We start from the raw sequence: 23,872 nt of genomic DNA on the forward strand, positions 1-23,872 counted from the left end.
GACATGTGTCATGAACATGAAGGAAATTTTATGTGTCATTCGTTTAATTATGTCATTTTTAATGCAAAGATGACATTGTTTGAGATGTCTTTGTTATGACAACTTGACATTACCAAGGCAATATAAGTGACTACTTTTTACCAGTGAATCAAATTAAATTTGTCATTAAAATGTCATTAAGTGTTAAAACTATGTCAAATAGTTTTATAACAGTGTCATGAATATTTTTCTTGACCTCAACTAAAGTGGTACAAATATAATTTGTCATAAAATATCATTAAGTGTTAATACTCTGTCAAATAGTTTTATAATAACATGAATATTCGTCAATTCATAATGTTTTTAAGTTTCCTAAAAAAACAATAATAATAATAATAATAATAATAATCATCATCATCATAATCATCATAATTAAAATTATGTTTTATTGCATTTGGAGACAGATTCACTTAAAAATTTAATGAAAACAGTACAATAAAGTATGTGTCATGTCATGGTTATGAAGGTGTCATGTCAGTTTTATAAACACCCCTTCAAGTAAAGTGTTACCCTATTTTTCCACCATGGAAGTAAATGGGGATCATGACTGGTTTGGCTACAAACATTCCCCAAAATATCTTCCTTAATGTTCATCAAGACAAAGAAATGTATACAGGTTTGTAACAACATGAGAGTGAGAAAATGATCAAAGAATTTTCATTTTTGGGTGAACTATCCCTTTTATGCCAATGCAATTGCTCATGTTAGTTCATTGTGCATTAATAACGTAAAAAAATTCAACTTTTGATTTTAAAAATGTATACCTGCTGTAAAAGTATTGTCATTGTTAGTTAATGCATTACCTTATATAAACAAATACAACCTTACTGTAAAGTGTTTCCCTTAATTCTATCATATAACATGCAGTGACAATGAATGTCGAAATGTTATATGCATCAAAATAATGTGTGGCTGTGTTTACAAGCAAATAAACTCAAACTAAAATAAAACCACCAGCGGTCAGTCAACACCAGATAATGCTCCTGCCATCATGTCATAGATTTCTCTGCCCGATGGCTTCTCCTCCAGTTGAAGGCACTATAGATGGCTCTGAAAGCTCTGCTTACGTAAAAGCAGTCTGGTTTTGACTGACGGCCAGATGACAGACTCATGTCACTCATGTGGACAATCTACCGGGATTGTATGAGACACCAAAAGTCAGAGGGTCACATGCGTCGCAAGGCATTTTTTCTTGGCCCAAGGATTATCGCACCTCGACTTCTAACAGTTGCTATCTCTCACGCATAAAAAGATGAGATAGTGTGAGAGAAACTTTCCTGGTACCTGAAGAACAAAAGGCAAAGATTTCTGCCAGAGAAACGCAACCGGATAAAGAGACTGTGGCGATATATTTCCCCCAACAGCCTGGCTTTAAGGGTTATTTCTCATTTTTCAAGAAGGTCCTCGACCGACCACAGCTCTGCTCCGGTATCTGCTTGTTTTAAACGTACCTTGAGAAGGCTCAGTTCAGTCCGCTCTTAGTTTCTGCTCGGACGAAACCAACAGGTTAAGGTCTTTGCGTTGTGAGGTGTGCGGGGCCGCTAAAGATACAAGTAGCCTACCCAGTAGACGATATTGAACAATAGGAAAGAGGTGGGAAAGAAGACCCGCGAGTACGCATCCAGTTCCAAAATGTCCATATGCACGCGGCCTTTTCTCCACGACCCGTCTTTGCACTCTTCGTAGCAACAGAAAAAACTCTGGCAGTCTTTTCCGTCCAAGCACTCGTACACGCAGGCGTCATCGAACTCCTGCCAGTACATGGAGTTGTTGAGAGTAATCACGGTTGGTGGAGGACCCACATCCAGCACCGAATAGTTCTGTTGGACAAAAACAACATACAGTTAAAATTTGAAGGGCATCCCTAAACGCATTAACATTTTTCATTAACAGCAGTTCATGGGAGAGAATAACAAACCGAAGCGTACGCTCAATAAAATAAAATCTATGCTGTGAGCAAAACAAATCCCTCAGAGTGGGCTGTCAATCAAAACATAAGATCATGGCGGCTTTCTGGAGATTCCCATCCACTTGAACTAACAGTGTTTTATCCAATGGGCAAGTCAAGTGGAGCATCAATCTCACTCAGGCAGGTGAAATGCCCTCAAAATCCCAAGCATGGTTGTCTAAATCCTTACAGCCCTTCCTCTGAATCCTTTCATGCCCAACAATGCACAATTCTCCACTCGGGTTTCTCTCTTTATAGCCGTCGACTCATTATAGAGACATAACTAGAAAAGCATGGTAATTACAGCACTGAAAGATAATCTATGTGAGATCACCTATAGGGTAATATTTGTTTTCTGTAAAATTACTAAGGTAATTATCTTTGCTTCTCAGCAGTGATAAGATCTAATCAAAATGAGTTATCAGAGAGAGAGAGAGAGAGAGAGAGAGAGAGAGAGAGAGAGAGAGAGAGAGAGAGAGAGAGAGAGACCTGCTGCTGGAGAAAAAGAGAAAACAGACAAAGACTAACAACATAAGCCTAATGAAATCTTATTTTCATACTGTACTATCCCGAGAGATCCACTTTTACGAAATACAGGTGGGGGCAGAGTAAACATGTTGACCTGTTTCGGTGTACCTCGAGGTAGTAATGCTATACATCACTGTACTGTTATGAAACCAATTTCATAACAGCAAACAATTTGAGGGCCTGATATTTTATTTCGGCTGCTTAAGTTGAAACAACAGTATCTTTTCACTGAATTGATCAAACCGGTTAGTAAATTAGACAGCTCACACACTGTAGTACAAAAGGAAGGAGAATAAAGCACTTTTTATGGATGTCAATAAAGAACGACTTGAATATGATGAATAAGCAGCTTTTGTAAGAAAAAAGCTTATTTTAGGGGGATGACTGCATCATAAATGGCAGGTTATCAGTGTAATATCAGCATACTGTATGTAGGGATACTAAAGACTGCTTTTTGGGGGCTGACTGTATCCTGAATTACTTACATTTAGTGTAATGTGAGCATAAGTAAAGAAACAAAACGATGTGTAATTCCTTATTTCTACATGTTGTGCTTGTAAAAGTAACTGTAATACCTGTGAAGCTCAGATTAATGTGTCACCTAAGGGCACTTTGGAGCTCCGTTTTAGAAAAGGCACTAGTCATACAAAAACCCCATTTTTGGTCCTATTGACCTCAAATGTGAAACATACCCTCTTTAGGGCGGTACACATTTCGCGTCTAAAACTGCTCAGAAAAAGCGACCGTCGGTTGGTTCTTGTCACATGACCTGCGGTGCGCTTGCGGCATTCTGAAAAGTTGGAATGTTTTTAACTCGATGAAGTGCGGACGCGCCTGGAAAAACGAGCGCGTTGCATCACGTGCGCATTGCGACCGGGTCACTTCCATTATGAGCGTGCATACCACGCGCCTACATTAGAAATAACGTACTTGAGCGCACAAAGATGCGAAACGTTAATCGCCCCTTAGACTTGTGGCTTTGGGATCATTACATTTCTAGGTGTCTGAAATAAGATTTGTAATAATAAAAAAAGATGTTATGCAACAAATTGTTTTAGCATCTTTACCTTTTTAATATTCATAATCATTTTAAAACCTGGAAAGAAGTGTCTTCTTTCAAATGATACCATAGTAGAACACAACATGCAGTTTTTAAATGAATGTTTTTATTATTAAGGGAGAACAAAACACAAAACTACATGGCCCTGTGTGAAAAAGGGTTTGCCCCCCTTGTTAAAAAGTCTGGAGAAGGTAATAAAGCCATTTCTAAAGCTTTGGGACTTCAGCGGAGCACAGTAACAGCCATTATCCACAAATGGTGAAAACATGGAACAGTGGAGAACCCTCCCAGGATTGGCCAGTCGATTAAAATTACCCCAAGAGTGTCACAAAGAGCATCCAAGACGTCACAAAAGACCCCACAACAACATCCAAAGAACTGCAGGCCTCACTTGCCTCAGTTAAAGTCAGTGTTCATGACTCCACCATAAGAAAGTGACTGGGCAAAAATGGTATGCAGAGTTCCAAAACGGAAACCGCTGCTGAGCAAAAAAAAAAGGTTGTCGCAGTTTGCCAGAAAACATCTTGATGATCCCCAATACTTTTGGGAAAATATTCCGTGGACTGACGAGACAAAAGTTGAACTTCGAAAGGTAAAAGTAACAACGCATTTCAGAAAAAGAACATCATACCAACAGTAAAATATGGTAGTCTGGGGTTGTTTTGCTGCTTCAGAGACTTTCTGTGATGAATGGAACCATAAATTCATTTGTCATCTGCGAACTTGGGTTCTGCAGCAGGACAATGATTAAAAACACACCAGCAAGTCCACCTCTGAATGGCTGAAGAAAAACTAAATGAAGACTTTGGAGTGGCTTAGTCAAAGTCCTGACCTCAATCCTATTGAGATGGCTGTGGCATGACCTTAAAAAAGCGGTTCAATGTTGCTGAAATACAACAATTCTGCAAAGATGGCCCAACCAGTTATTAGGTTTAAGGGCCAAACACTTTTTCACACAGGGCCATGTAGTTTTGGATTTTGTCTTTCCTTAATTCATTTAAAAACTGCATGTTGTGTTCACTTGTGTTATCTTTGACTAATATTTAAATTTGATTGGTGATTTGAAACATTGTGACACATATGCAAAAACATAAGGAATCAGGAGAGGGACACAATGCAAAAATTGACTTTCTTACTTAGTATTTTGGTCTTGTTTTCAGTAGAAATATCTAAAATGTTTTAAATTAAGATGCTTTTTCTTAATGAGCAAAATTACCTAAGAAAAAAGTCTAGTTTTTATACAAAAAATTAATACACTTTTAAGTGAATCTGTGCTTAAAACAAGCTAAATATCTGCCATTGGGGTGAGAATTTTTAAAGTTTTCTTTTTTCTTAAACACTTAATTCAAGCAACATTTTCTCACCCCATTAGTAGATAATTTTGCTTGTTTTAAGCACAAATTCACTTAAATTGTATATTTTTTGTCTAAAAACTAGACTTATTTTATTAAGAAAATACATCTTGATTTAAGAATTTTTTTATATTTCTACTGAAAACAAGACCAAAATACTAAGTAAGAAAGTCATTTTTTGTAGTGCAACACTATTTGACACCACTGTAATATTACACAATAGCCTCTTTCACACAGTATTCTGTTAAATTACCATGAATTTACCAGAATGAATTTACCAGTAAATACAAAAATGTGCTGTTCACACATGCAGTGACATTCCGTCTTTTTACCAGTAAGACATTCACACATCAGTATCAAAATACCGGTAAACTCGGAGAGAAAGCGGAAGTTACCTGTGGCGCGCGGCGTGTGTCGTATTTGTAAACAACGGCAAGTTATGACTTAATATCCACGGTCCGTATTTTGTTGTTTTCACATCTGTGGCAAACGGTCGCGAAGTTGCTCGTGACCAAACAAATTGCGTGAGGCGGCTTCAACCTGCATTTGCACATTAGGCTCCACAAATGGTGTGCTAAGGACGTCGGCAATATGGCAAATAGACGGTAAGCTGTTTTAAACAACTTTGGTGAAAAAATGTGGATGTTAACTTCAGGTGTGCTCAACTTTTAAGCAGCATGTGTGTGGAAACGTCCGTAAACAGTTCGGGGTTAAAAACTTTCTGATTGGCCCGATCTGTCAGCGCGGTCTGACGTCGTCCGTTCTAAATGCCGGTAATCCTGTATTTTTTGTTCACACATAGCGCTTACCGGTAAATTACTGGTAATCTAACTGGTAAATTGGGAGCACTGATTTACCGGAAGGTTCTGTTCACACATGACATGTTAACTGCAATTTACCCGTAATTTACCAGTAAAGACTGTATGTGTGAAAGGGACTATTATCTAAACACAAAATCACATTTTTAACAGTAATGCTACAAATTTGCTGATAGTAGTGCCGTAAATGTGCCGTCCCACCTGTTGCACCATCTCTAATCTGCCTTTTCTTATAAAATAGCATTTCACTGCAAAAAATGATTTTTCAGTAAAAATAGGCTATCTAAAAATTCTTAAATTAAGATGCTTTTTCTTGATGAGCAAAACGACCTAAGAAAATAAGTCTAGTTTTTAGACCAAAAATATCACATTTAAGTGATTTTGTGCATAAAACAAGCAAAAAAATCTGCTAATGGGGTAAGCAAATTTTTCTTGAATTTAGTGTTTAAGAAAAGTTTTCAAGATTTTTTTGCTTACACCACTGGCAGATTTTTTTGCTTGTTTTATGCACAAAATCACTTAAATTTGACATTTTTGGTCTAACAACTAGACTTATTTTCTTGGGTCGTTTGGCTCATCAAGAAAAAGCATCTTAATTTAAGAATTTTTATATATTTTTTACTGAAAACAAGACAAAAATACTAATAATTTTTTTTCTTGAAAATCATTCTTTGCAGTATTTAAACATTGTACAATCTACATACACTTCACAACATGAGTCTTGTTTAGTGCCTGTCTTATTAAATAAAAATTATGCATCAAAATATTTTTCCGTGTAGCTTTCTGTATCACTAGCTTCATTCATTAAAGGTTATCTTTTCAGATGTTTTGATAAGCTTGACCAACACTAACAATGATAAATATTTGATAGCCCGCTGATTGGTGTAGTCTGTCACACCGTATGCCAAAAACAATCGACCTAGCTGATATTATTAGCATACTGTCAGAGCATATTTTAATCTGATTTATGCAGTAGAGAACATGAAACTCACCGGACGTTTCGTCTTGTTGCAGGTCGGCCTTCTAGCGCTGTAGGAGTAATAATTTAGCGTGGCATACTCCATTAGAGCCGCAAAAACAAAAAGGAAACAGACAGTAACGAAAAGGTCCATGGCCGTGACGTACGAGACCCTGGGTAGTGATGTCCTTGCCACTGTGCTGAGCGTTGTCATGGTTAATACTGTTGTTATTCCTGCGTAATCAAAAGAGGAAATTAGAAGCTGGTAACATGAAAAAGACATTAGTAAAAGCTAAATTGTACGCTAAATTGTTAGCATGTGTAAAATGTAGTTTCATATGTAGTTGTGAGATCTTTGATAAATACCAAAGACCTTTTTAATCTGTGGCGGCTTGTGACTTCTTTTCTAAGGGGCGCGAATTCAAAATATGTTTTCGGAGTGTCATTTGTGTTGCTCATGTTTTCAAAATATGTGTTTGTTGCGTCGTGTGAACCATGTGCATCACGTGTTTTGTCAAAATAAGTGCCTGCTGCACACACGTAAAAACTATTTATGATAAAAGAGATGCTCACGTTCACAAAATACACGCAAAACACTCCCTTAACAGTAAACTGATTTTGCATGAGATTACGCGAGTATCTGGCAAATGCGAGCATCTCTTTTATCATAAACCCTTTAGACGCGTCTGCAGCAGGCACTTATTTTGACAAGCCACGTGATGCAAGAAGTCAACGGCCGGCACTGTTTTTTTTATTGCCAGTTTACATGATAATTAAACCAATTACTATATAGCATCCACACCAACAAACGTTTTTGGGTGGCACAAGTGACCTTTGGCATCTGAGTCTAAATACTTGGTGTTTTGAGTTTGTTGGTAGTACAATCGAAGGACTGTTTGATCTTACAGAAGCATATTATACCCTAACCCCAAACCACAGGGAAGTTTTAAAGTTTAATCATGTAAACAGACTCACCTTTTGCATACCAATGTGAGCATGTCTAATAAGGCAACAAAGTTTAATCTTATGCAAATGAGCAGTTAAGAGATACAGCCACTTCATAAAGTAGTAAAGACGGTGGAGCTATGTCCTTGTTTGCTGGTCAGATATACAGTTTTTTCTCCAATGGCACTACGTCAAATTTTTATATTTTTACACCCTGTTCGTTCATTCTGACACCTGTCCAGTTACTGTTGTCATTCTGTTACATGTGACAGGAACAGACAAACCTGCAAGGTAAAAAAAACATGCACCCACACAAACACCTACTGTAGAATCTTATGCAAACAATCTGAGCTTCACTCTTGCATGGGCATTAAGAGTTGCTTTGGAGAACCGGCGACTGTGCCCCTGTTTTGCAAGGGTTTCCATGGAAACAAGCAAGCTTCATCTATTTCAGACTGATATTTTGCACTTCATTCCTCTTTTCACCAGCTGTTGCTGGCCATGGTGATTACTGTACATTTACCTGTAAGACTGACTTCTCCTGATACGGTGACACTTAACCAAATGACTGCCTGCCAAAAAACGTGAATGAAATACATCTTTTAAAAATGCACTGTTCCTTGCAGAAAAGTAGATCTGATGAGGTCACTCATTTGGTTTAACAAGTGTGACATACTGTAACTGTTTGGATATTTAAGTAATTTTTCACTTCATGTAATCATCAATGACAGCTTTTGGTAGTGTTGTAGTTCTCGAGACCGGTCTCGGTCTCAAGACCACTTTTTAAAGGTTGGAAGGTCTCGTCTCGGACAAAGAGGACTCGGAATTTTATTTCAAGACCGGTCAAGACCACAACTGATGGCACACTGCAAAAAATGATTTTCAAGAAAAAAAAATCTAGTATTTTTGACTTTTCATAGTAAAAATATCAAAATTCTTAAATTAAGATGCTTTTTCTTGATGAACAAAACGACCCAAGAAAATAAGTCTAGTTTTTAGAGCAAAAATATCAAATTTAAATGATTTTATGCATAAAACAAGCAAAAAAAATCTGCCAATGGGGTAAGCTAAATTTTGTTGAATTTAGTGTTTAAGAAAAAGGTTCAAATTTTTTTGCTTACCCCATTGGCAAATTTTTTAGCTTGTTTTATTCACAAAATCACTTAAATTTGACATTTTTGGTCTAAAAACTAGACTTTTTTTCTTGAGTAGTTATCATCAAGAAAAAGCATCTTAATTTAAGAATTTTTAGATATTTTTACTAAAAACAAGACAAAAATACTAAGAACATTTTTTTCTTGAAAATAATTTTTTGCAGTGCACAAACTTATTTTTATCATTAATTTTATGCAGTTTATTCAGGTTTGGCATATGATGTAAGCATTGTTTAAGTTTCTCCCAATGACAGTTTTTCTAATTTTATTACTAAAAACATCTGCATTGTGTTAAGTGGATGGCAAGCCATGGAAAGACAGTTCAGATTAAATGGTTAAGTTGATTTCAGCTCACACACACCAGACAAGAAGTGCCTAATCAAACGCATATTCCACATTTTATCATAAGTGTTTTAATGCAGTGACTTGCAATGGTCTTGGTCTTGACTTGGTCTCGGTCTGTCTTGGTCTTGACTCGGTCTCACCCCTTTAAAGTCTTAGTCTTGTCTCGGTCTCAGCAATCTTGGTCTTGGTCATGACTTGGTCTCGGTTTAGGTGGTCTTGACTACAACACTAGCTTTTGGATTGTTGGATTGTGGGTGGAAACATAAATGATTATAGATTTGTGTCTGTTTGTGTGCTCAATATTTCTATACTCTAAATCTTCTCACTTTTCCATAGGTTCAGTTTTCAACCTCAGGTTAAGATCCAGATGTTCTACTTTTGGGAGCAGCTGCACTTTTCAAATCTTAACCTTTTTGGAGCATAGCAATAGCACAGCTGTCACTGTCAGACAAAATGATCAAAAATGGTCCCAAACTGTCACTTGGGCATGCACCCTTTAAAAACCTCCTAATTAGGGGTGGCCGTTAAATCGGCTGTGATTCTCATGCGTATCTCATCAGTAAAGCCAGTTTCGTGATTAGTAGTAAATCGCCATCACCTGCTTTCAGATAAATCGAGATTTACTAAACAGAGCTGTATTTCACTGAGAAGCTCGGCAAAATTGCATACATTATCGGAGGCAATTTGACCACGTTTATGAACGCGATTTTGCATAGCTTCTCTGTGAAATACGGCTTTGTGTAGTAAATGCCGCTCCATTTGAAAGCAGATGATGGCGATTTACTTCTAATCATGAAACCGGCCTTACTGATGAGGTACGCATGAGAATCGCAGGCGATTTATCTCCCACCCCTAATCCTAATATTTATCATTAAGGTACAGATTTGTATACATTTGGTACCAATATGTGCATTTGAAGTGGGTTTTATAAATGTACACACACCGGCGGCGGCTGTACGTTGTGACTTTGTCACTGCTCAAATCCCTTCCACGCCACATAATGCTACTCAAATAGTTTAACATTAAATAACATCATATTTGTCCCAATTCGTTAACGATTAACTTAAGCTGCTAACGCAGATTTTGCATCTTGAATTAGACTATCTCTGACTAAGCTCGCCCTATTTAATGTGAACGTCCAGTGTGCGATACCTGCGAGTAGTCCTTCCATGACACAGCGATTCTCGTCCGGTGCGCGACGACCTTAAGGTACCAATATGCACCTCTGAGGTACACTACTAATATGAACTCTTTAGGTGGAATGGTGTACTTTTTAAAAGGGTACACTTTTTGACACTGTATAGGCAGCAAGAACAGTTTGACTATACATTTTGTACATAAACATTTACACATTTGACACACGCTTTTTCCAAAGCAACTTAAGGCGCTTTTCCATTGCATACTGTAGTACCCCACGGTTTGGTTTGGGTCGGGTCAGCTTACTTTTGGGGGCTTTTCCACTGGGGCAGTACGTAGTACCGGATACTCTTTTTAGTACCACCTCGGCTGGGGTTCCAAGCGACCCAAGCTGATACCAAAACGTTATACGAAAACACTGTAGATCACTGATTGTCACTACCAGCGTCATTGCTATAATGTAAAAGATTAGCTTTACCTTCATGCTAGCTTGCACTGTCATGTGAGACAGAGGTGAGGTGAGACTGAGAAATAAATAAATGTATGGGAAATTGGGAATGTACAACGACGCTCTCACTTGTATGATGTCACAGCAGAAGGCAGGGCAAATATAATGACATGCTTATAATCCCTCCCAATCCAAAGCGTTACTAAACTCGATGGAAAAGCTAACCAAGCCAAAGTGAGCTGAGCTGACCCGACCTAACCCAAACCAAATGATGGGGTACTATGCAATGGAAAAGCGCCATTACAGTACAGTACATTACAAGATCCTCTATTAGTTGAGCTACATGAATGAACACCGGTTCATGGTATTTAACATTTTACATTTATGCATTTGGCAGATGCTTTTATCCAAACCTAGACAACAGACGTCTCTGAGCTGGATCTGCACCAGATCCACTGACTTTGGCGCAAATCCGGTACAGATCCAGCCCGGAGTCATCTGACATTTATATATTTATTTATTTGTAAATGTTTTAAAGCTCCCGTTCTGTCTGTGATTTGAAGCTTTGATTGTGTTTATAGTGGGCAATATAACATGTGTTCATGTTTCACGTGTAAAAAAACGCGGTATTTTTCACACAATTTACTTATCTGTATAGTGCTGTTTTCACTGTCCTCAAAACAGGCTGATGTCTTCCTTGTTATGTGAAGTCCCTCCTTCAGAAATACGTAACAAGTTCTAATTGTGTAGTTTGTTTAGTGTGCTGTGATTCGATAGCAGCTTAGCTTAGCAGAGCCGTTTGAGCCAAAGCTGGTGACTGACGTATTCATGTGGGCGGAGTTTAGTCAACGAACTGTTTTACTGACGTCATTAAAGCAGGAAATAGAGGGCTGTAGTCCAAACCGACCGTTCGTTGTAGGCTTTTAAAGAGGAATTCTATTGAAGAAAATATATCGCCTAGCAGTGAATTTAGAGCTTTATCATTTTACAGCTATTATTTATGCTATTATAGCAACATTACACACTAACTAGGGTTTAAAAAATGGTATCAGGAAGAACGTGACCTTTAAAACAACTACAGATTTTTTTTAGTAGCATGCTTTTCTGTTTTAGGATGGCAATGCCCGTATGCACAAAACAAGGTAGGTTATACTGTAAAGCCTAGCAGGGAAGATCTTGACTGGCCTGCTTAAAACACTTTAGGGCTGAATTGTAACACAATCATTACCTGACCTCACTGATGCTCCTGTATCTGAATGAAAGGCAAGTTATATGCTGTTGACTAAATTCACTTTGGTACACATTTAAGTTCTTTGTCTCCCAAAAATATATAATTTTAGTCTTTTTAATACACAATGCATTGACTTAAATGTTAAATTGCTTCCCTGAATAACTATACTGTATTTCTCTCTCTAACTCATCTACAGTTTTCTCTGAAGGTTCATGAATCATGACTGTGACATACAAACAGTAACTCAAGACCACTGGTTATTTTTTTAAAGGTGTAAGCTCTTTTCAAGTGGTCTTTAAAGACTTAATGGTCCTTAGAGTGGACCACTAGGTGTTCTAGAGTTTTATCTTGGACACATTGTTCTCTACCCTGACATTTCCACAGCTGTGAGCACGCATTTTTCCTCTCCCACGTTTTATCTTGGCTGCCTTCTTCTCTGGACTCCATCCATCAACTGGACACCCGTAAAGCCAATCTTGACTTTTTCTCCTGCTTCCTTCCTTTCTACCGATGGTATAATGCCTTCTTTTATCAAACAGATTGATTACATGTACCATTCTTTTCTTCTGAAATAAATAAGTTGGTAGGTTGTCTAAATTTACTTTGATTGTCTTGCATCAAATGCAGACCGAGTCAATAACTCGAAAACTTTCTATGAATAAATATGACTAAAAATGGTATAGTACAATAAAATAAACAATGCACAACATAAACATTAATGCTAAACATAAACCTCTTGTGGAAAATAAAAACAACAAGTAAAATTACAACAACTGAAATTAATTAAAATGAGAAAGTGATAAAAAATGGAAAAAGAAAAATTACCTTGACAAAAGCGACATTTACCAGGACAGGACAAGGATTTAATCAAACCAGGAAACTATAAAGAAATGAGTAAAGCCAACAAAAACAATGAAGGGCTTTTATGAAATGACAACATATGTGAACCAACAAACTAAAAAGTGTGAAAAGATTATTCTCTTCTACTTCCTTTTAAAAACACCCACATTCTTATAAATAAAAACCTATTTAGAAGTTCTAATCGCATACAGTAAGTGGGTTTCTATTTAAAGGAATCGTATAATTTATGGAGAAGAGTCATTCTATGAAACGGGTGCCATTTGGGTCCGCAACATTTGATGAGATGCATAAGGCACAAAAATGTCCTAAAATGTTCTAACAAAGCTTAAAGTTATTCATTCAAGGGTTCTTGTTAACATGATATATGATAAAAACACTATTCTTAAAGAATAACATACTATTTTTAATAATTTTGCATTAGTACATAGCCATTTTCACATGTCCGTGTTGACCAACATGACATTTGCATCCAAAATATCACCAAATAAGTTATGTATTTTTTAAAAAAATATATTGTTTTCATGATTATATTTGTGTCCCTTTTCACATAAGATACATTTTATTCAAAATAAACCTTATTTTTTTGTAAATATTTGATGATTTGTCTGCGTCCCTCAATTTGACTTACCACCCCGTCACACTAACTTGTTTTATCTATAAATAATGTACTGTTGCTTTAAATGACATCACAAAGCACAAGTGACATGATTGGAGCCTTGTTGCCACCAAGAACAAAAACAGGCAAGTACTGACATTCCTCTACATTCTTTATTTGTTGATTTTTTGTGTTAGACAGGCACCGTCAAGCTCAAAGCAACCACCCCGTCACGCAATATAGAGAGGGAAAACTAATTTCGATATATTTTTTTACATTATTAATGCAAATAAAATTATATTTCAGATAGATTGCATGTATGCTGGGTGAGGAACTTGACCACATGGGAGATCTGCGGCCATTTTGGGATGATATTTACCATCCCGTCACATACCACCCCGTCACAAGTTTTATTGTGACGTGGTGGTAAGGGATGTATCGGGGTGGTTCTGGTATAGACTAATAAATAGTTTCTGTTAACTTAAAATGGTTTGTTTATTCATTCACTCACTATGTCACTCAATCACTATGTCACTCAATCACTATGTCACTCACTCACTATGTCACTCACTCATTCACTCACTCATTCACTCACTCACTCACTCACTCACTCACTCACTGTGTCACTCACTCACTCAATCACTCACTCACTGTGTCACTCACTCACTCACTCACTGTGCCACTCACTCACTGTGTCACTCACTCATTCACTCACTCATTCACTCACTGTGTCACTCACTCACTCACTCACTCACTCACTGTGTCACTCACTCACTCACCCACTCAGTCACTCACTCACTGTGTCACTCACTCACTCACTCACTCACTCACTCACTCACTCACTCACTCACTCACTCACTCACTGTGCCACTCACTGTGCCACTCACTCACTCACTCACTCACTCACTCACTCACTGTGCCACTCACTCACTGTGTCACTCACTCACTCATTCACTGTGTCACTCACTCACTCACTCACTCAGTGTGTCACTCGCTCACTCACTCACTCACTCACTCACTCACTCACTGTGCCACTCACTCACTGTGTCACTCACTCACTCATTCACTGTGTCACTCACTCACTCACTCACTCAGTGTGTCACTCGCTCACTCACTCACTCACTCACTCACTCACTCACTCACTCACTCACTGTAATGATGCTCTTATTTTAGTTTTTCACAGCATGACCAAAGTTTCCAATGTTAATGTTTCCCCTCCCCCAGTTTTATAAAGATTAAAACAAGCATACCATATATAGATACACACTTTGTCAATACCACCTTGTCACGGTGAACCTATCTGTGACATCAGTTACCACCCCGTCACGGGGTCATTTTGTTAAAAACTTATGTAATAGAAAATACATTTTAAATAAATTAATGTTGAATGATGTTCTTGTTGTGTGGACTAATCAAATAAATCTAAGTTTATTTGTATTTTTTAAGTGTATTCGTATGTTTTTGTACAAACAATGAGGCCATTGAAATGTCAAATTCATATTTCAAGATTAAAAAACGAATAATAATTATTTAAATTAAATTATAGACTTTCTATTGATGGTTTCCAAGAAAGGGACATTTTACTATTAGGAAAACATTCGATTTTATAAATATATTTCTTGTTTTACTACACAGATGGCATACATATTGTCCGTGACGGGGTGGTAAAAGAAAGACTTCTGTGCCAGAATAAAACTGATAATATTATTAACAATTTTGTACCTGAGCTGGGAAAATATGTTTTTTGGGAGGATTAACAATATATTTAAAGTTGTAAGTAAAAAAAATAAAGTTTGTTCTTAATGAAAATTTGGAAAATTGCAAAGTGGAAATGGCACCCGTTTCGTAGAATGACTCAGAAGCCTCCTGCATTTAAATACAGCTGTCACTCCCAAGACTTATACTTACAGTATATCAAAGTGACAAGGACTTTATTACAGTTAGTTAGAAAAGCATACAAGACATCAAGTCACACATGGACGAATCACACACTGTGAATTTACTGTACCTAGTGCTGTTCTGGCTGGAGTTGCATCTTTTTTGATCCAAAACGAGACCCAAGACAAAACCACAGTGAGGATGCATGGGATATATGTCTGAATTGTGAAGTATCCCATTCGTCTGCTCAGGTCGAAATATACAGTCATCACAACATAATCACCTGGACAAAATGAGAAAAACATGGAATATATGAAAAGTTTAGTTCCAAAACACGATAAACGATATTTAAAAAAATATATAGTTACCACCTAAATCAGTATAGTATCAGGTCAGAATTAAAAAGTAAATTCTTCATTTTATGAAAATTCTCCCGACAGCATCAAGCTTCTGTCATGCTAACACATTGACTCCAGAGGATCTTATGAAAAACTTTCTATTATTTTACTCAAAGTCAACGAAGATCAAGCCGGACCAAAACATTTTACAGCCGATCGCTGTCAAAAAAATTCAGCGACGACGTCCCAAGGGTGACAGGAGCAATGACGGTGTTCTTTATATGACAAAGTAAGTGTTTTGATTCATGCCATTAATGCCATATTTTTTATCAGTGTATACCACTAGTCAACTAAATGAATATAACATGGCAAAGATGAATGCACATTTATATATTGATTCAATAGATTTATAGCATTTTGAAAAAAAAACCTTTTGTATTGCTAATTACTGTAGTTCTCAAATATAAAAAGTTGTGATGACTAGCTTTATGCTGCAACTTTGAAAACACTTTTCCTATTTGAATTCATTTATAATTTCTCCATTGGCATTTTCAAACATATCAACACCTTTTTAGTGTTCATATACCATATGAAAAGAATACATTTTTTGCTTTTATCCAAAGCGACCTAACAGTGCGGAGTAAATCTGGACAGTACAAGGTACTCATTTAAAATGAGTGAGCTGTTCTTAAACCAGTGGAAAACGTTTATTAAACTTAAAGGTTTTATGTCCGTTCCATGATATCACCGCTTTGAGTTTTCAAATAAAATGAGTCAAATAACTTAACTGGAGTAACTCAAAACTTTTATTTATACTTTCCAAACTGAGTTATTTTAATACAACAGCCTAATTCTTACAAACACGGCAAATAATAAACTTTTGGTGGTTGTGATGAGGTTTATGGCATTCAATCTGCAAGTTAAGCTGTTACTTCAATTTAACATTAAATCAACATGATTTGTTGAGGAGGATTTCCAGTTCCCAGCATGCTTTGCATCAGCCTGAATTATGAGAGCATTTTTTGAAATTAAGTGATATATCTGTAGGTGTTGTAGGTCGGATGTGTTGCTTTGTCATATAAACAATAACTGTGTGAAGTCAATGCAAGCACTGAGCTCATTTTCTTCACACTTACATACACATGAGTCACATTTGTGTTACTGAGACTTTTTAATAAAACAACTGTAAACACTACTTAAGGTAAAACAGTAGTTTTAAGTATAGTGTACTTAAATATTAAAAACAATTAAATATAAACGTAAATATTATAAATTTTGGTTTACTTATTTTTTAGGTTTTCTCTGAACTGTTGGATCTTACATTGTACGCATATTAGTACAGTACATGCTTTCTCTGGTTATCAAATTAATGACCTTGGTGCTGTTTGCATGATGCTACTATTTGAGCTACAAAAAGCAAATAATCTTTCTAGCTATTTATGAGTGCTTTGTGTTTATAAAAAAATGACAGGTGTATTATCTAACAAATAATTAGCAATATACAGCAAAAGCACATGATTCAGCATTCATTTTTGAAAAGGTTAATTATCATGCATATGCCAATAAATGGTAGATTTAAACTTTATAAATAGTTCCATAAATTTCTCTATTTGGCTTCTTAAAAATGTTTAAAAATAGCTGAAATAATCTTTTCAACCGATGTGGCCTTGACACTGTGAACTTCCTTCCACTTATCTTTATTGTTTTGTTGTGGGAAAATTAAAGTGTTATGTTTTATAATTCATACAATGGTAAATAACGTTCCCATGGCAACAGAGGACACGGCTGCGCTTGTGTGAATAAATGCAACATTTTTCAACTTTCTGCTAATATATATGTGACTTTTTGCTACTGGTCCACTGGTTATTTTTTTAAAGGTGTAAGCTCTTTTCAAGTGGTCTTTAAAGACTTAATGGTCCTTAGAGTGGACCACTAGGTGTTCTAGAGTTTTATCTTTGACACATTGTTCTCTACCCTGACATTTCCACAGCTGTGAGCACGCACTTTTCCTCTCCCACGTTTTATCTTGGCTGCCTTCTTCTCTGGACTCCATCCATCAAATGGACACCTCTAAAGCCAATCTTGACTTTTCTTCCTACTTCCTTCCTTTAGGAAAAGTTCACAAGCTGAGCATAAACAGTGTGTGAAATTATTTAAATATAGAGTAAATGTGCTGAGTCTTTTGACCCTTCTTACGAAATTGCAAATCATGTTTTCCCACCATGCTAAAAAACAAATACAGCCTTTTCACAACTTCTTGTCATGTGACGTTATTAAGAAAAGCATTATTTACACGGTTTAAAGTTTCCACATACTATACATTATTTTGCTCCTCCATGCCCCCCCCCAAACAAGAAACTTCATTATATAACCCCTTTAACGCCTGTAAGGTTAAGACAAAAACTCTGCCTGGTAAAATCTGTAAGGGTTTTAGATGCAGTAAATATGCAGTAGTAGCCGTGCTACAACATACCCAAATCAGCATTCGTGTGGGATGTGTTGTAGGTCACGTCTTCAAGGGAATGCCTATCCATCTATTATCATTTTAAATATGTAATTGTTTTACTTTCATTTTTTAATTATTCACTAAATAATTCATAGAACTTTAAAAGATCAACTGATCAAAGCTCTTTTAAAGTGTAGACATCTCCCTCAATCGTACATGCAAGGCTTTAGTTGAAGTGCCATTTCTACTGCACTGTGATATAAAAGAGAAAAAATTTAGAGTTTGGTTCCAAAGCACAATAAATCCATTTCGACTAATTTCGGTAAAAACATGTTTTCTATACCAAGAAAGTGATTAGATGAATATCACTATTTTCTGCTACAAACTTTCACATAGCATCTTTAGGTTATAATAACATCAAAAATTCATAATTTGATTTTCAAAGATTTATTATAAAAACGAATTATTTTTTATAATGCTATAAATCATTTGAATATATAAACATTTTTCTGTCTCTCGAGTGCCTCTCACGTAAATTATTTGATTTTGATGGTTTTTCGTTTCTTCTGCGCAACAGAAAACCAGCACAGGTTAATCAATGCCATCAAAGTATTATTTTTGTTTGTTTGTTGATAACAAAGTACATAGCAGATGATGAAAACAAGATTCTGTGTGTATTCAAAGTGCCGCCATTATTGTTTACAGTGCGTGGAATGGTGCGCTCTGATATGTTGAGCGGATTTATTGCATTTTGCAGAGAAGGAGGACTGGCATTTATCACGTTTTGGGAAAAAAGAGAGAAAGATTACAGAATAACATGGCGGATATTGGATTTTGCGTAAAATTAAGAATTTACTTTTTAATACTGACCTGATACAATACTGATTTTGGCGGTAACTGATTTTTTTTAAATGGCGTTTATCGCATTTTGGAACCAAACTCTTCAAATATTCTTTTAAATTAGAACATTTTTGGTGAATTCACGAACATGTGACAACAAATGCTACAAAACTACACTGTAATACATAATCGGTAAACCAAATAATGAACATTGGTTTTAACTGAAAGATACCAGTGCTTGAAGTGGGCACTTCTCAGATGTTGCCGGTACTGTGCCTCTCCGAGTCAAGCGTCAGTGAATGGGTGATTAATGGTAATGACATCACACTACAGGGAGGGTGCACTAAGTGAATTATCTGTTTTATTTATCTCGACAAATCACGTGAATAAAAGTCACCTATTGGACGTTTCATTTTCTAATTTGAATTCACCAGCATAACAGAACAGCGCATCACGCACTCATTTATGATCTTATCTTAAAAAAATATTAGCCTGGCTTCAGAAGGGTACAAAAAGGATGTGTGAGTCAGAACTTCATCCAGATAATGTAAACACCTGCGGCAGTGGTAGCTAACGTTACCGCTGCTATTATCTCAGACGTCAGTGATGTTAAAAATAATCACAGGCGCCGATCCTATGAAAATGCCAGATATGATCAATTCATTTTAATCGTGAAATTCGGGAGCCTCTCTGATTGGTGGATCTCATGAGTTGTAATATGTTGTTTAAGGCGGAATGCACAATGTTTGAAAAACGCTTTGGAAAAGGAGATGGGCTTACTACCAAAACACACTTGTAGCCAATCAGCAGTAAGGAGCGTGTCTACTAACCGACATCCTTGCCTAGTTGCGTATGTGTGGGGCGGGTCTTTTAAAAGAAGGTCCAGATTCTATTGGGGTATAGGGGCGTGTTTGTTTAGGTGATTTCAAATATCAACATTGGCTTTCAAACATTGTGCACATCTTTTGATCTTATAAAATTTAGAAAAGCTTTTTGGTTTTACCTCATCTTTTGGTAATGAGTATGTATCAGTGTAATATTTTTCAATATATTACTTTTTTGAGGGCGCATGATGCGAAGCTCAAAACATGTATTTAGCCCGTCATGTGTGTGGTTCATCATGTCAAAATATGTGTTTGGCGCATCATGTAAACTTATGTGCATCACGCGACATGTCAAAATACGAGCCTGCTGCAGCACTTCGAAGGGGTTTATAATAAAATATAATAAAAGAGATGCTCACGTTTGCCAGATACTCGCTTAGTCTAAAGTGTAATCAGAGTTAAGTGTTCAGTTAGTATCTTGTAAGTATTTTGTGAACGTGAGCGTCTCTTTTATTATAAAACCTTGCAGCAGGCACTTATTTTGACAAGACGCATGAGGTACATGGTTCACATGACGCAATGAACACATATTTTGACATGATGAGCAACACACATAACCCTCCGAACCCATATTTTAAACACATATTTATTTATTTTATTTCATTTATTAACCCAAATAATTAGGTATGTTGTCAGGTCAAAGTGTACTTACTGGACTTTTTACCCTGGCAATAATACTGAAAATGTAACCAAAATAGGTCCAAATATCAAAAACAAACCTGCCATGAGTAATATTCATTGCCCGTAAAAGGTGTGAAAACTTGCTCAGTCTCCCCTACACATCATCAGCAGCACTTACTCTTTTATCCATCCTTTTCATCACAACCTAATTTATAACCATATTATTCTCAATAGATCTATACAATACAACAGGAGAAAGCAATTACCTGCCGTTGTCTGAATAACATCCGTGGTGTTCCTCAGGCCCATGAAGTCAAACTGATACAGTCTCCATGACTTCTGATCGGCAGCCTGGACCGAGTTCCTTCTCCACTTGTAAATCATTTCATCTCGCGGGTATCCATCTGTAATTACACAGAGCATAAGCCAGTGACCCCCAGTCCCCCCTTCACATGTGATGGATGCAGCTAAACTGCAGCCTTTGTCTCTAGCCCAGAGCATGCTAATAAAACACAGATCAAGAAAGACGGAGACAGAAAGGGAGAACAAGTAAATGAGAAGTTGGGTTGGATTATAGACGGCATCGATCTTGATGTCGGCACCCAACCTTGAGATATATTTGGAAACAGTGGCCTGTGAGGTTGGCAAAACTTTAATCTTAAAACTGATCTCTGATGCTGCTCTAACACAAGTGATCCAGAACTTTTTAACAAGCAGTTTGGACTGTGATGTAATTTCAAAATATGTGTTCGGCGCGTCGTGTGAACCTATGTGCATCACGTGTCTTGTCAAAATAAGTGCCTGCATCTAAAGGGTTTATGATGAAAGAGATGCTCGCATTTGCCAGATACTCACATAATCTCATGCGTAATCAGAGTTTAGTGTTAAGGGAGTGTCTTGCGTGTATATTGTGAACGTGAGCGTCTCTTTTATCATAAACGGTATTGACGCGTGTGCAGCATGCACTTATTTTGATGCACATGGTTCACATGACGCAACAAACACATATTTTGAAAACACGAGCAACACACATGACACTGCGAACACATTTTGAATTTGCGCCCCTCGGAAGAGCAGGCACGAGCCGCCAACTGTTTGTTCTTATAATACAGGTTTTTCTATTAATTTATTTTAAGCATTTCGAAAAAAACCCAAAAGCAACATGTTTTATGATGCAGTTTAAAGTAGGACACAGAAAAAGGGACAAGCCCATGTATCTATGAGTGAACAAATAAACTACAATGAAATTAAGATCAAATCACACTGAATTACGGCTCCTGCAGGAGCACATTGAGAACCTGAGAGCTCCAGCTGTTGCAATTTATTCATCACAATGAAGTTGTCACAGGAAATGAATGCGAGTTTTTGCAGACTAAAAGAAAATGCAATTAACCCTACACTAAGGTAAGATACTGCAGTTACATCTACTGCATTATATAAAGCAATCTGCTTGTGCTATTTTGTGCTTCTGTCATTTATCTATAACTTTGCTGCACATAAAGCTTGTAAGCTGTACTGTATGTAATGGACCTAAAACTCATGTCAGCCCATGTTAAAAAAATTCTTTGGATTTGTTTACTGCACACACGTTAATATGACTTTTAAAATGTCTATTTTGTGTTTCACATGATAAACAGCATGCAATTTTAGAAAGGCAAAAGGTTGTAAATAATAACAGAATTGTATTTTTGTGTAAGCTTTTTCTTTAAACCACTTATTTTCTAAACTCCACATGAGAATTGTAAAAACTTTCTATTATTTAGAGTATTCTTTGATAACTAAGTGGAAATTTAAAGAATGCACTTCACCCAGACATTGATTAGTAATAATACCACACTATTATATATTAATTCTTTAGACAGAGGGTTACATGGCAATCATGCCTAATGGTAATTTAAAATAATTGTCATTCGCTTAACAATTTAAGTGCACTATACAATGTGAAGCTCTTTTGTAAATTGCAAATTGATTCGATATGTTCCTCTTTTTAACAAAATTTCATTCTTGAACAATGATTAGGGGCACTGAAAACAGCCATGACCACATGGACAGTTTTGTGTAATTGAATTAATTCAACAATAACATTTGCTTTTATATAACGGCCATCACTTATTGCTGCTTTTGACTTGGCATACACTGTACTAAGTGTGAACATACTGAGTGTGAACTTTAAAGGGGGGGTTTAATGGTATTTCAAGCATTCTGACTTATTAACACAGTTATAGAGTTGTTTCCTCATGCTAAACGTAGGCAAAGTGTCAAAAATGCAGTTGGGCGTGTTTCAGAGTATTTCTGTGCCGAATGCACTTCGCCAGGGTTCGTACAAGTTTCGGCTAATTTTTTTCGATTACGGTTCTAACTGACGTTTCAGGGGTTTTCGATACGTATCACTTCTTTATATGGGCTTCCGCCGGAAAACTTCCCCCGGAAAACACCGCCCAGCCGTCAGTCAGCGGGAGACGCTAGAGCTGGCTAACAGCTTATCACGCCACTCAGCCTTGTTTAATTTCAAAATTAAACAAGGCACAACAAGAAGTGTGTTTTTGGATGTAAGGAGAAGACATCCAGCCTTATGGAAACAATGGATATAGTTTATTATCCGGATTAGCAGCGGAGTTTTGCGTGTGTGTTTGATGCTGTGGATTTTCAGAACCGGGTCATGACGAGTTACACGTGGTAAGTAAGACTTCTGTCTTATGTTGGAAATAGTCGCGTGCATATTATATAAATGACCCGGACATGTAGTGAATCATAAGTTAAAACAGTGTTGTATAGTGTTGTATGACTCGTACTCGCTCCTCCCGTGTTATAACTCCTCCTTCTTCATTTTTTCGTACGTTATCGGAAAGATTCGGTAAAGCTAATCTTTCTTTTATAAATCTGATTAAACTAAAGACTCTTCAGAGATATAAAGGATGTCATACTACTCCATAGGTACTCCAGATTAATATCAGAAATGCAGAAACAGTGTGTGTTACGTGAGCTTTAATGTTTCTTAGTCAAAAAATTAGTGCGTGAATTTAAAGCCAAACAGCTGCATTGATTTTGATATAACATAGATCTTTACTAAATCTACTGTATAGACGGTTTCAGCAAAAACAACATAAAAAATGGCTTTTGTGGACTAAACACAACTTCCTCATAGAATCAACAACAACATTGAGTCTTTTTATAGTAGTTTATTTCTGATAACAAAGGAAATAAATGACAAGTAAATTACCTTCGTTCATATATCATATCTAACGCGTATCAACTATTACACTGAGCTACGTTACTGTGTAAAATGAATGTATACATTGTTAGCTACAGATCCTTGAATTCTTGCCTGGTTGCCAAACCTCTCAGCACAGTTGGGATCCATGCTCATCATCTACCCTCATCTTTAACAAACCAAAACATTTTATTTTTCGACAAGGTATTTCTTTTAGAGATAAGTTTAGCCACCA

At 36.6% G+C, this 23,872-nt stretch overlaps 1 protein-coding gene across 3 annotated transcripts in view; it reads right to left on the bottom strand.

The window, feature by feature from the left end:
- Nucleotides 1-609: 609 nt before the first annotated feature.
- The window catches only part of gabrg3 (gamma-aminobutyric acid type A receptor subunit gamma3), a 189,260-nt gene continuing 165,997 nt past the window's right edge, over nucleotides 610-23,872 (bottom strand). Inside the window, exons 6-10 of one of the 3 annotated variants that reach the window (XM_055214370.2) lie at nucleotides 20,693-20,830; nucleotides 15,408-15,580; nucleotides 12,789-12,843; nucleotides 6,738-6,937; nucleotides 610-1,859 (exon numbers count right to left, since the gene is read on the bottom strand). In XM_055214370.2, coding sequence (XP_055070345.1) covers nucleotides 1,581-1,859; nucleotides 6,738-6,937; nucleotides 12,789-12,843; nucleotides 15,408-15,580; nucleotides 20,693-20,830 — 845 coding nt within the window. In that variant the 3' untranslated portion in view covers nucleotides 610-1,580. Of the gene's footprint in view, nucleotides 1,860-6,737; nucleotides 6,938-12,788; nucleotides 12,844-15,407; nucleotides 15,581-20,692; nucleotides 20,831-23,872 lie in introns of those variants that run through there. The other 2 variants (XM_055214368.2, XM_055214369.2) reach the window with 2 other exon arrangements.

Source organism: Misgurnus anguillicaudatus, chromosome 8 (genome assembly GCF_027580225.2).
Source record: "Misgurnus anguillicaudatus chromosome 8, ASM2758022v2, whole genome shotgun sequence".
NCBI lineage: Eukaryota > Metazoa > Chordata > Actinopteri > Cypriniformes > Cobitidae > Misgurnus > Misgurnus anguillicaudatus.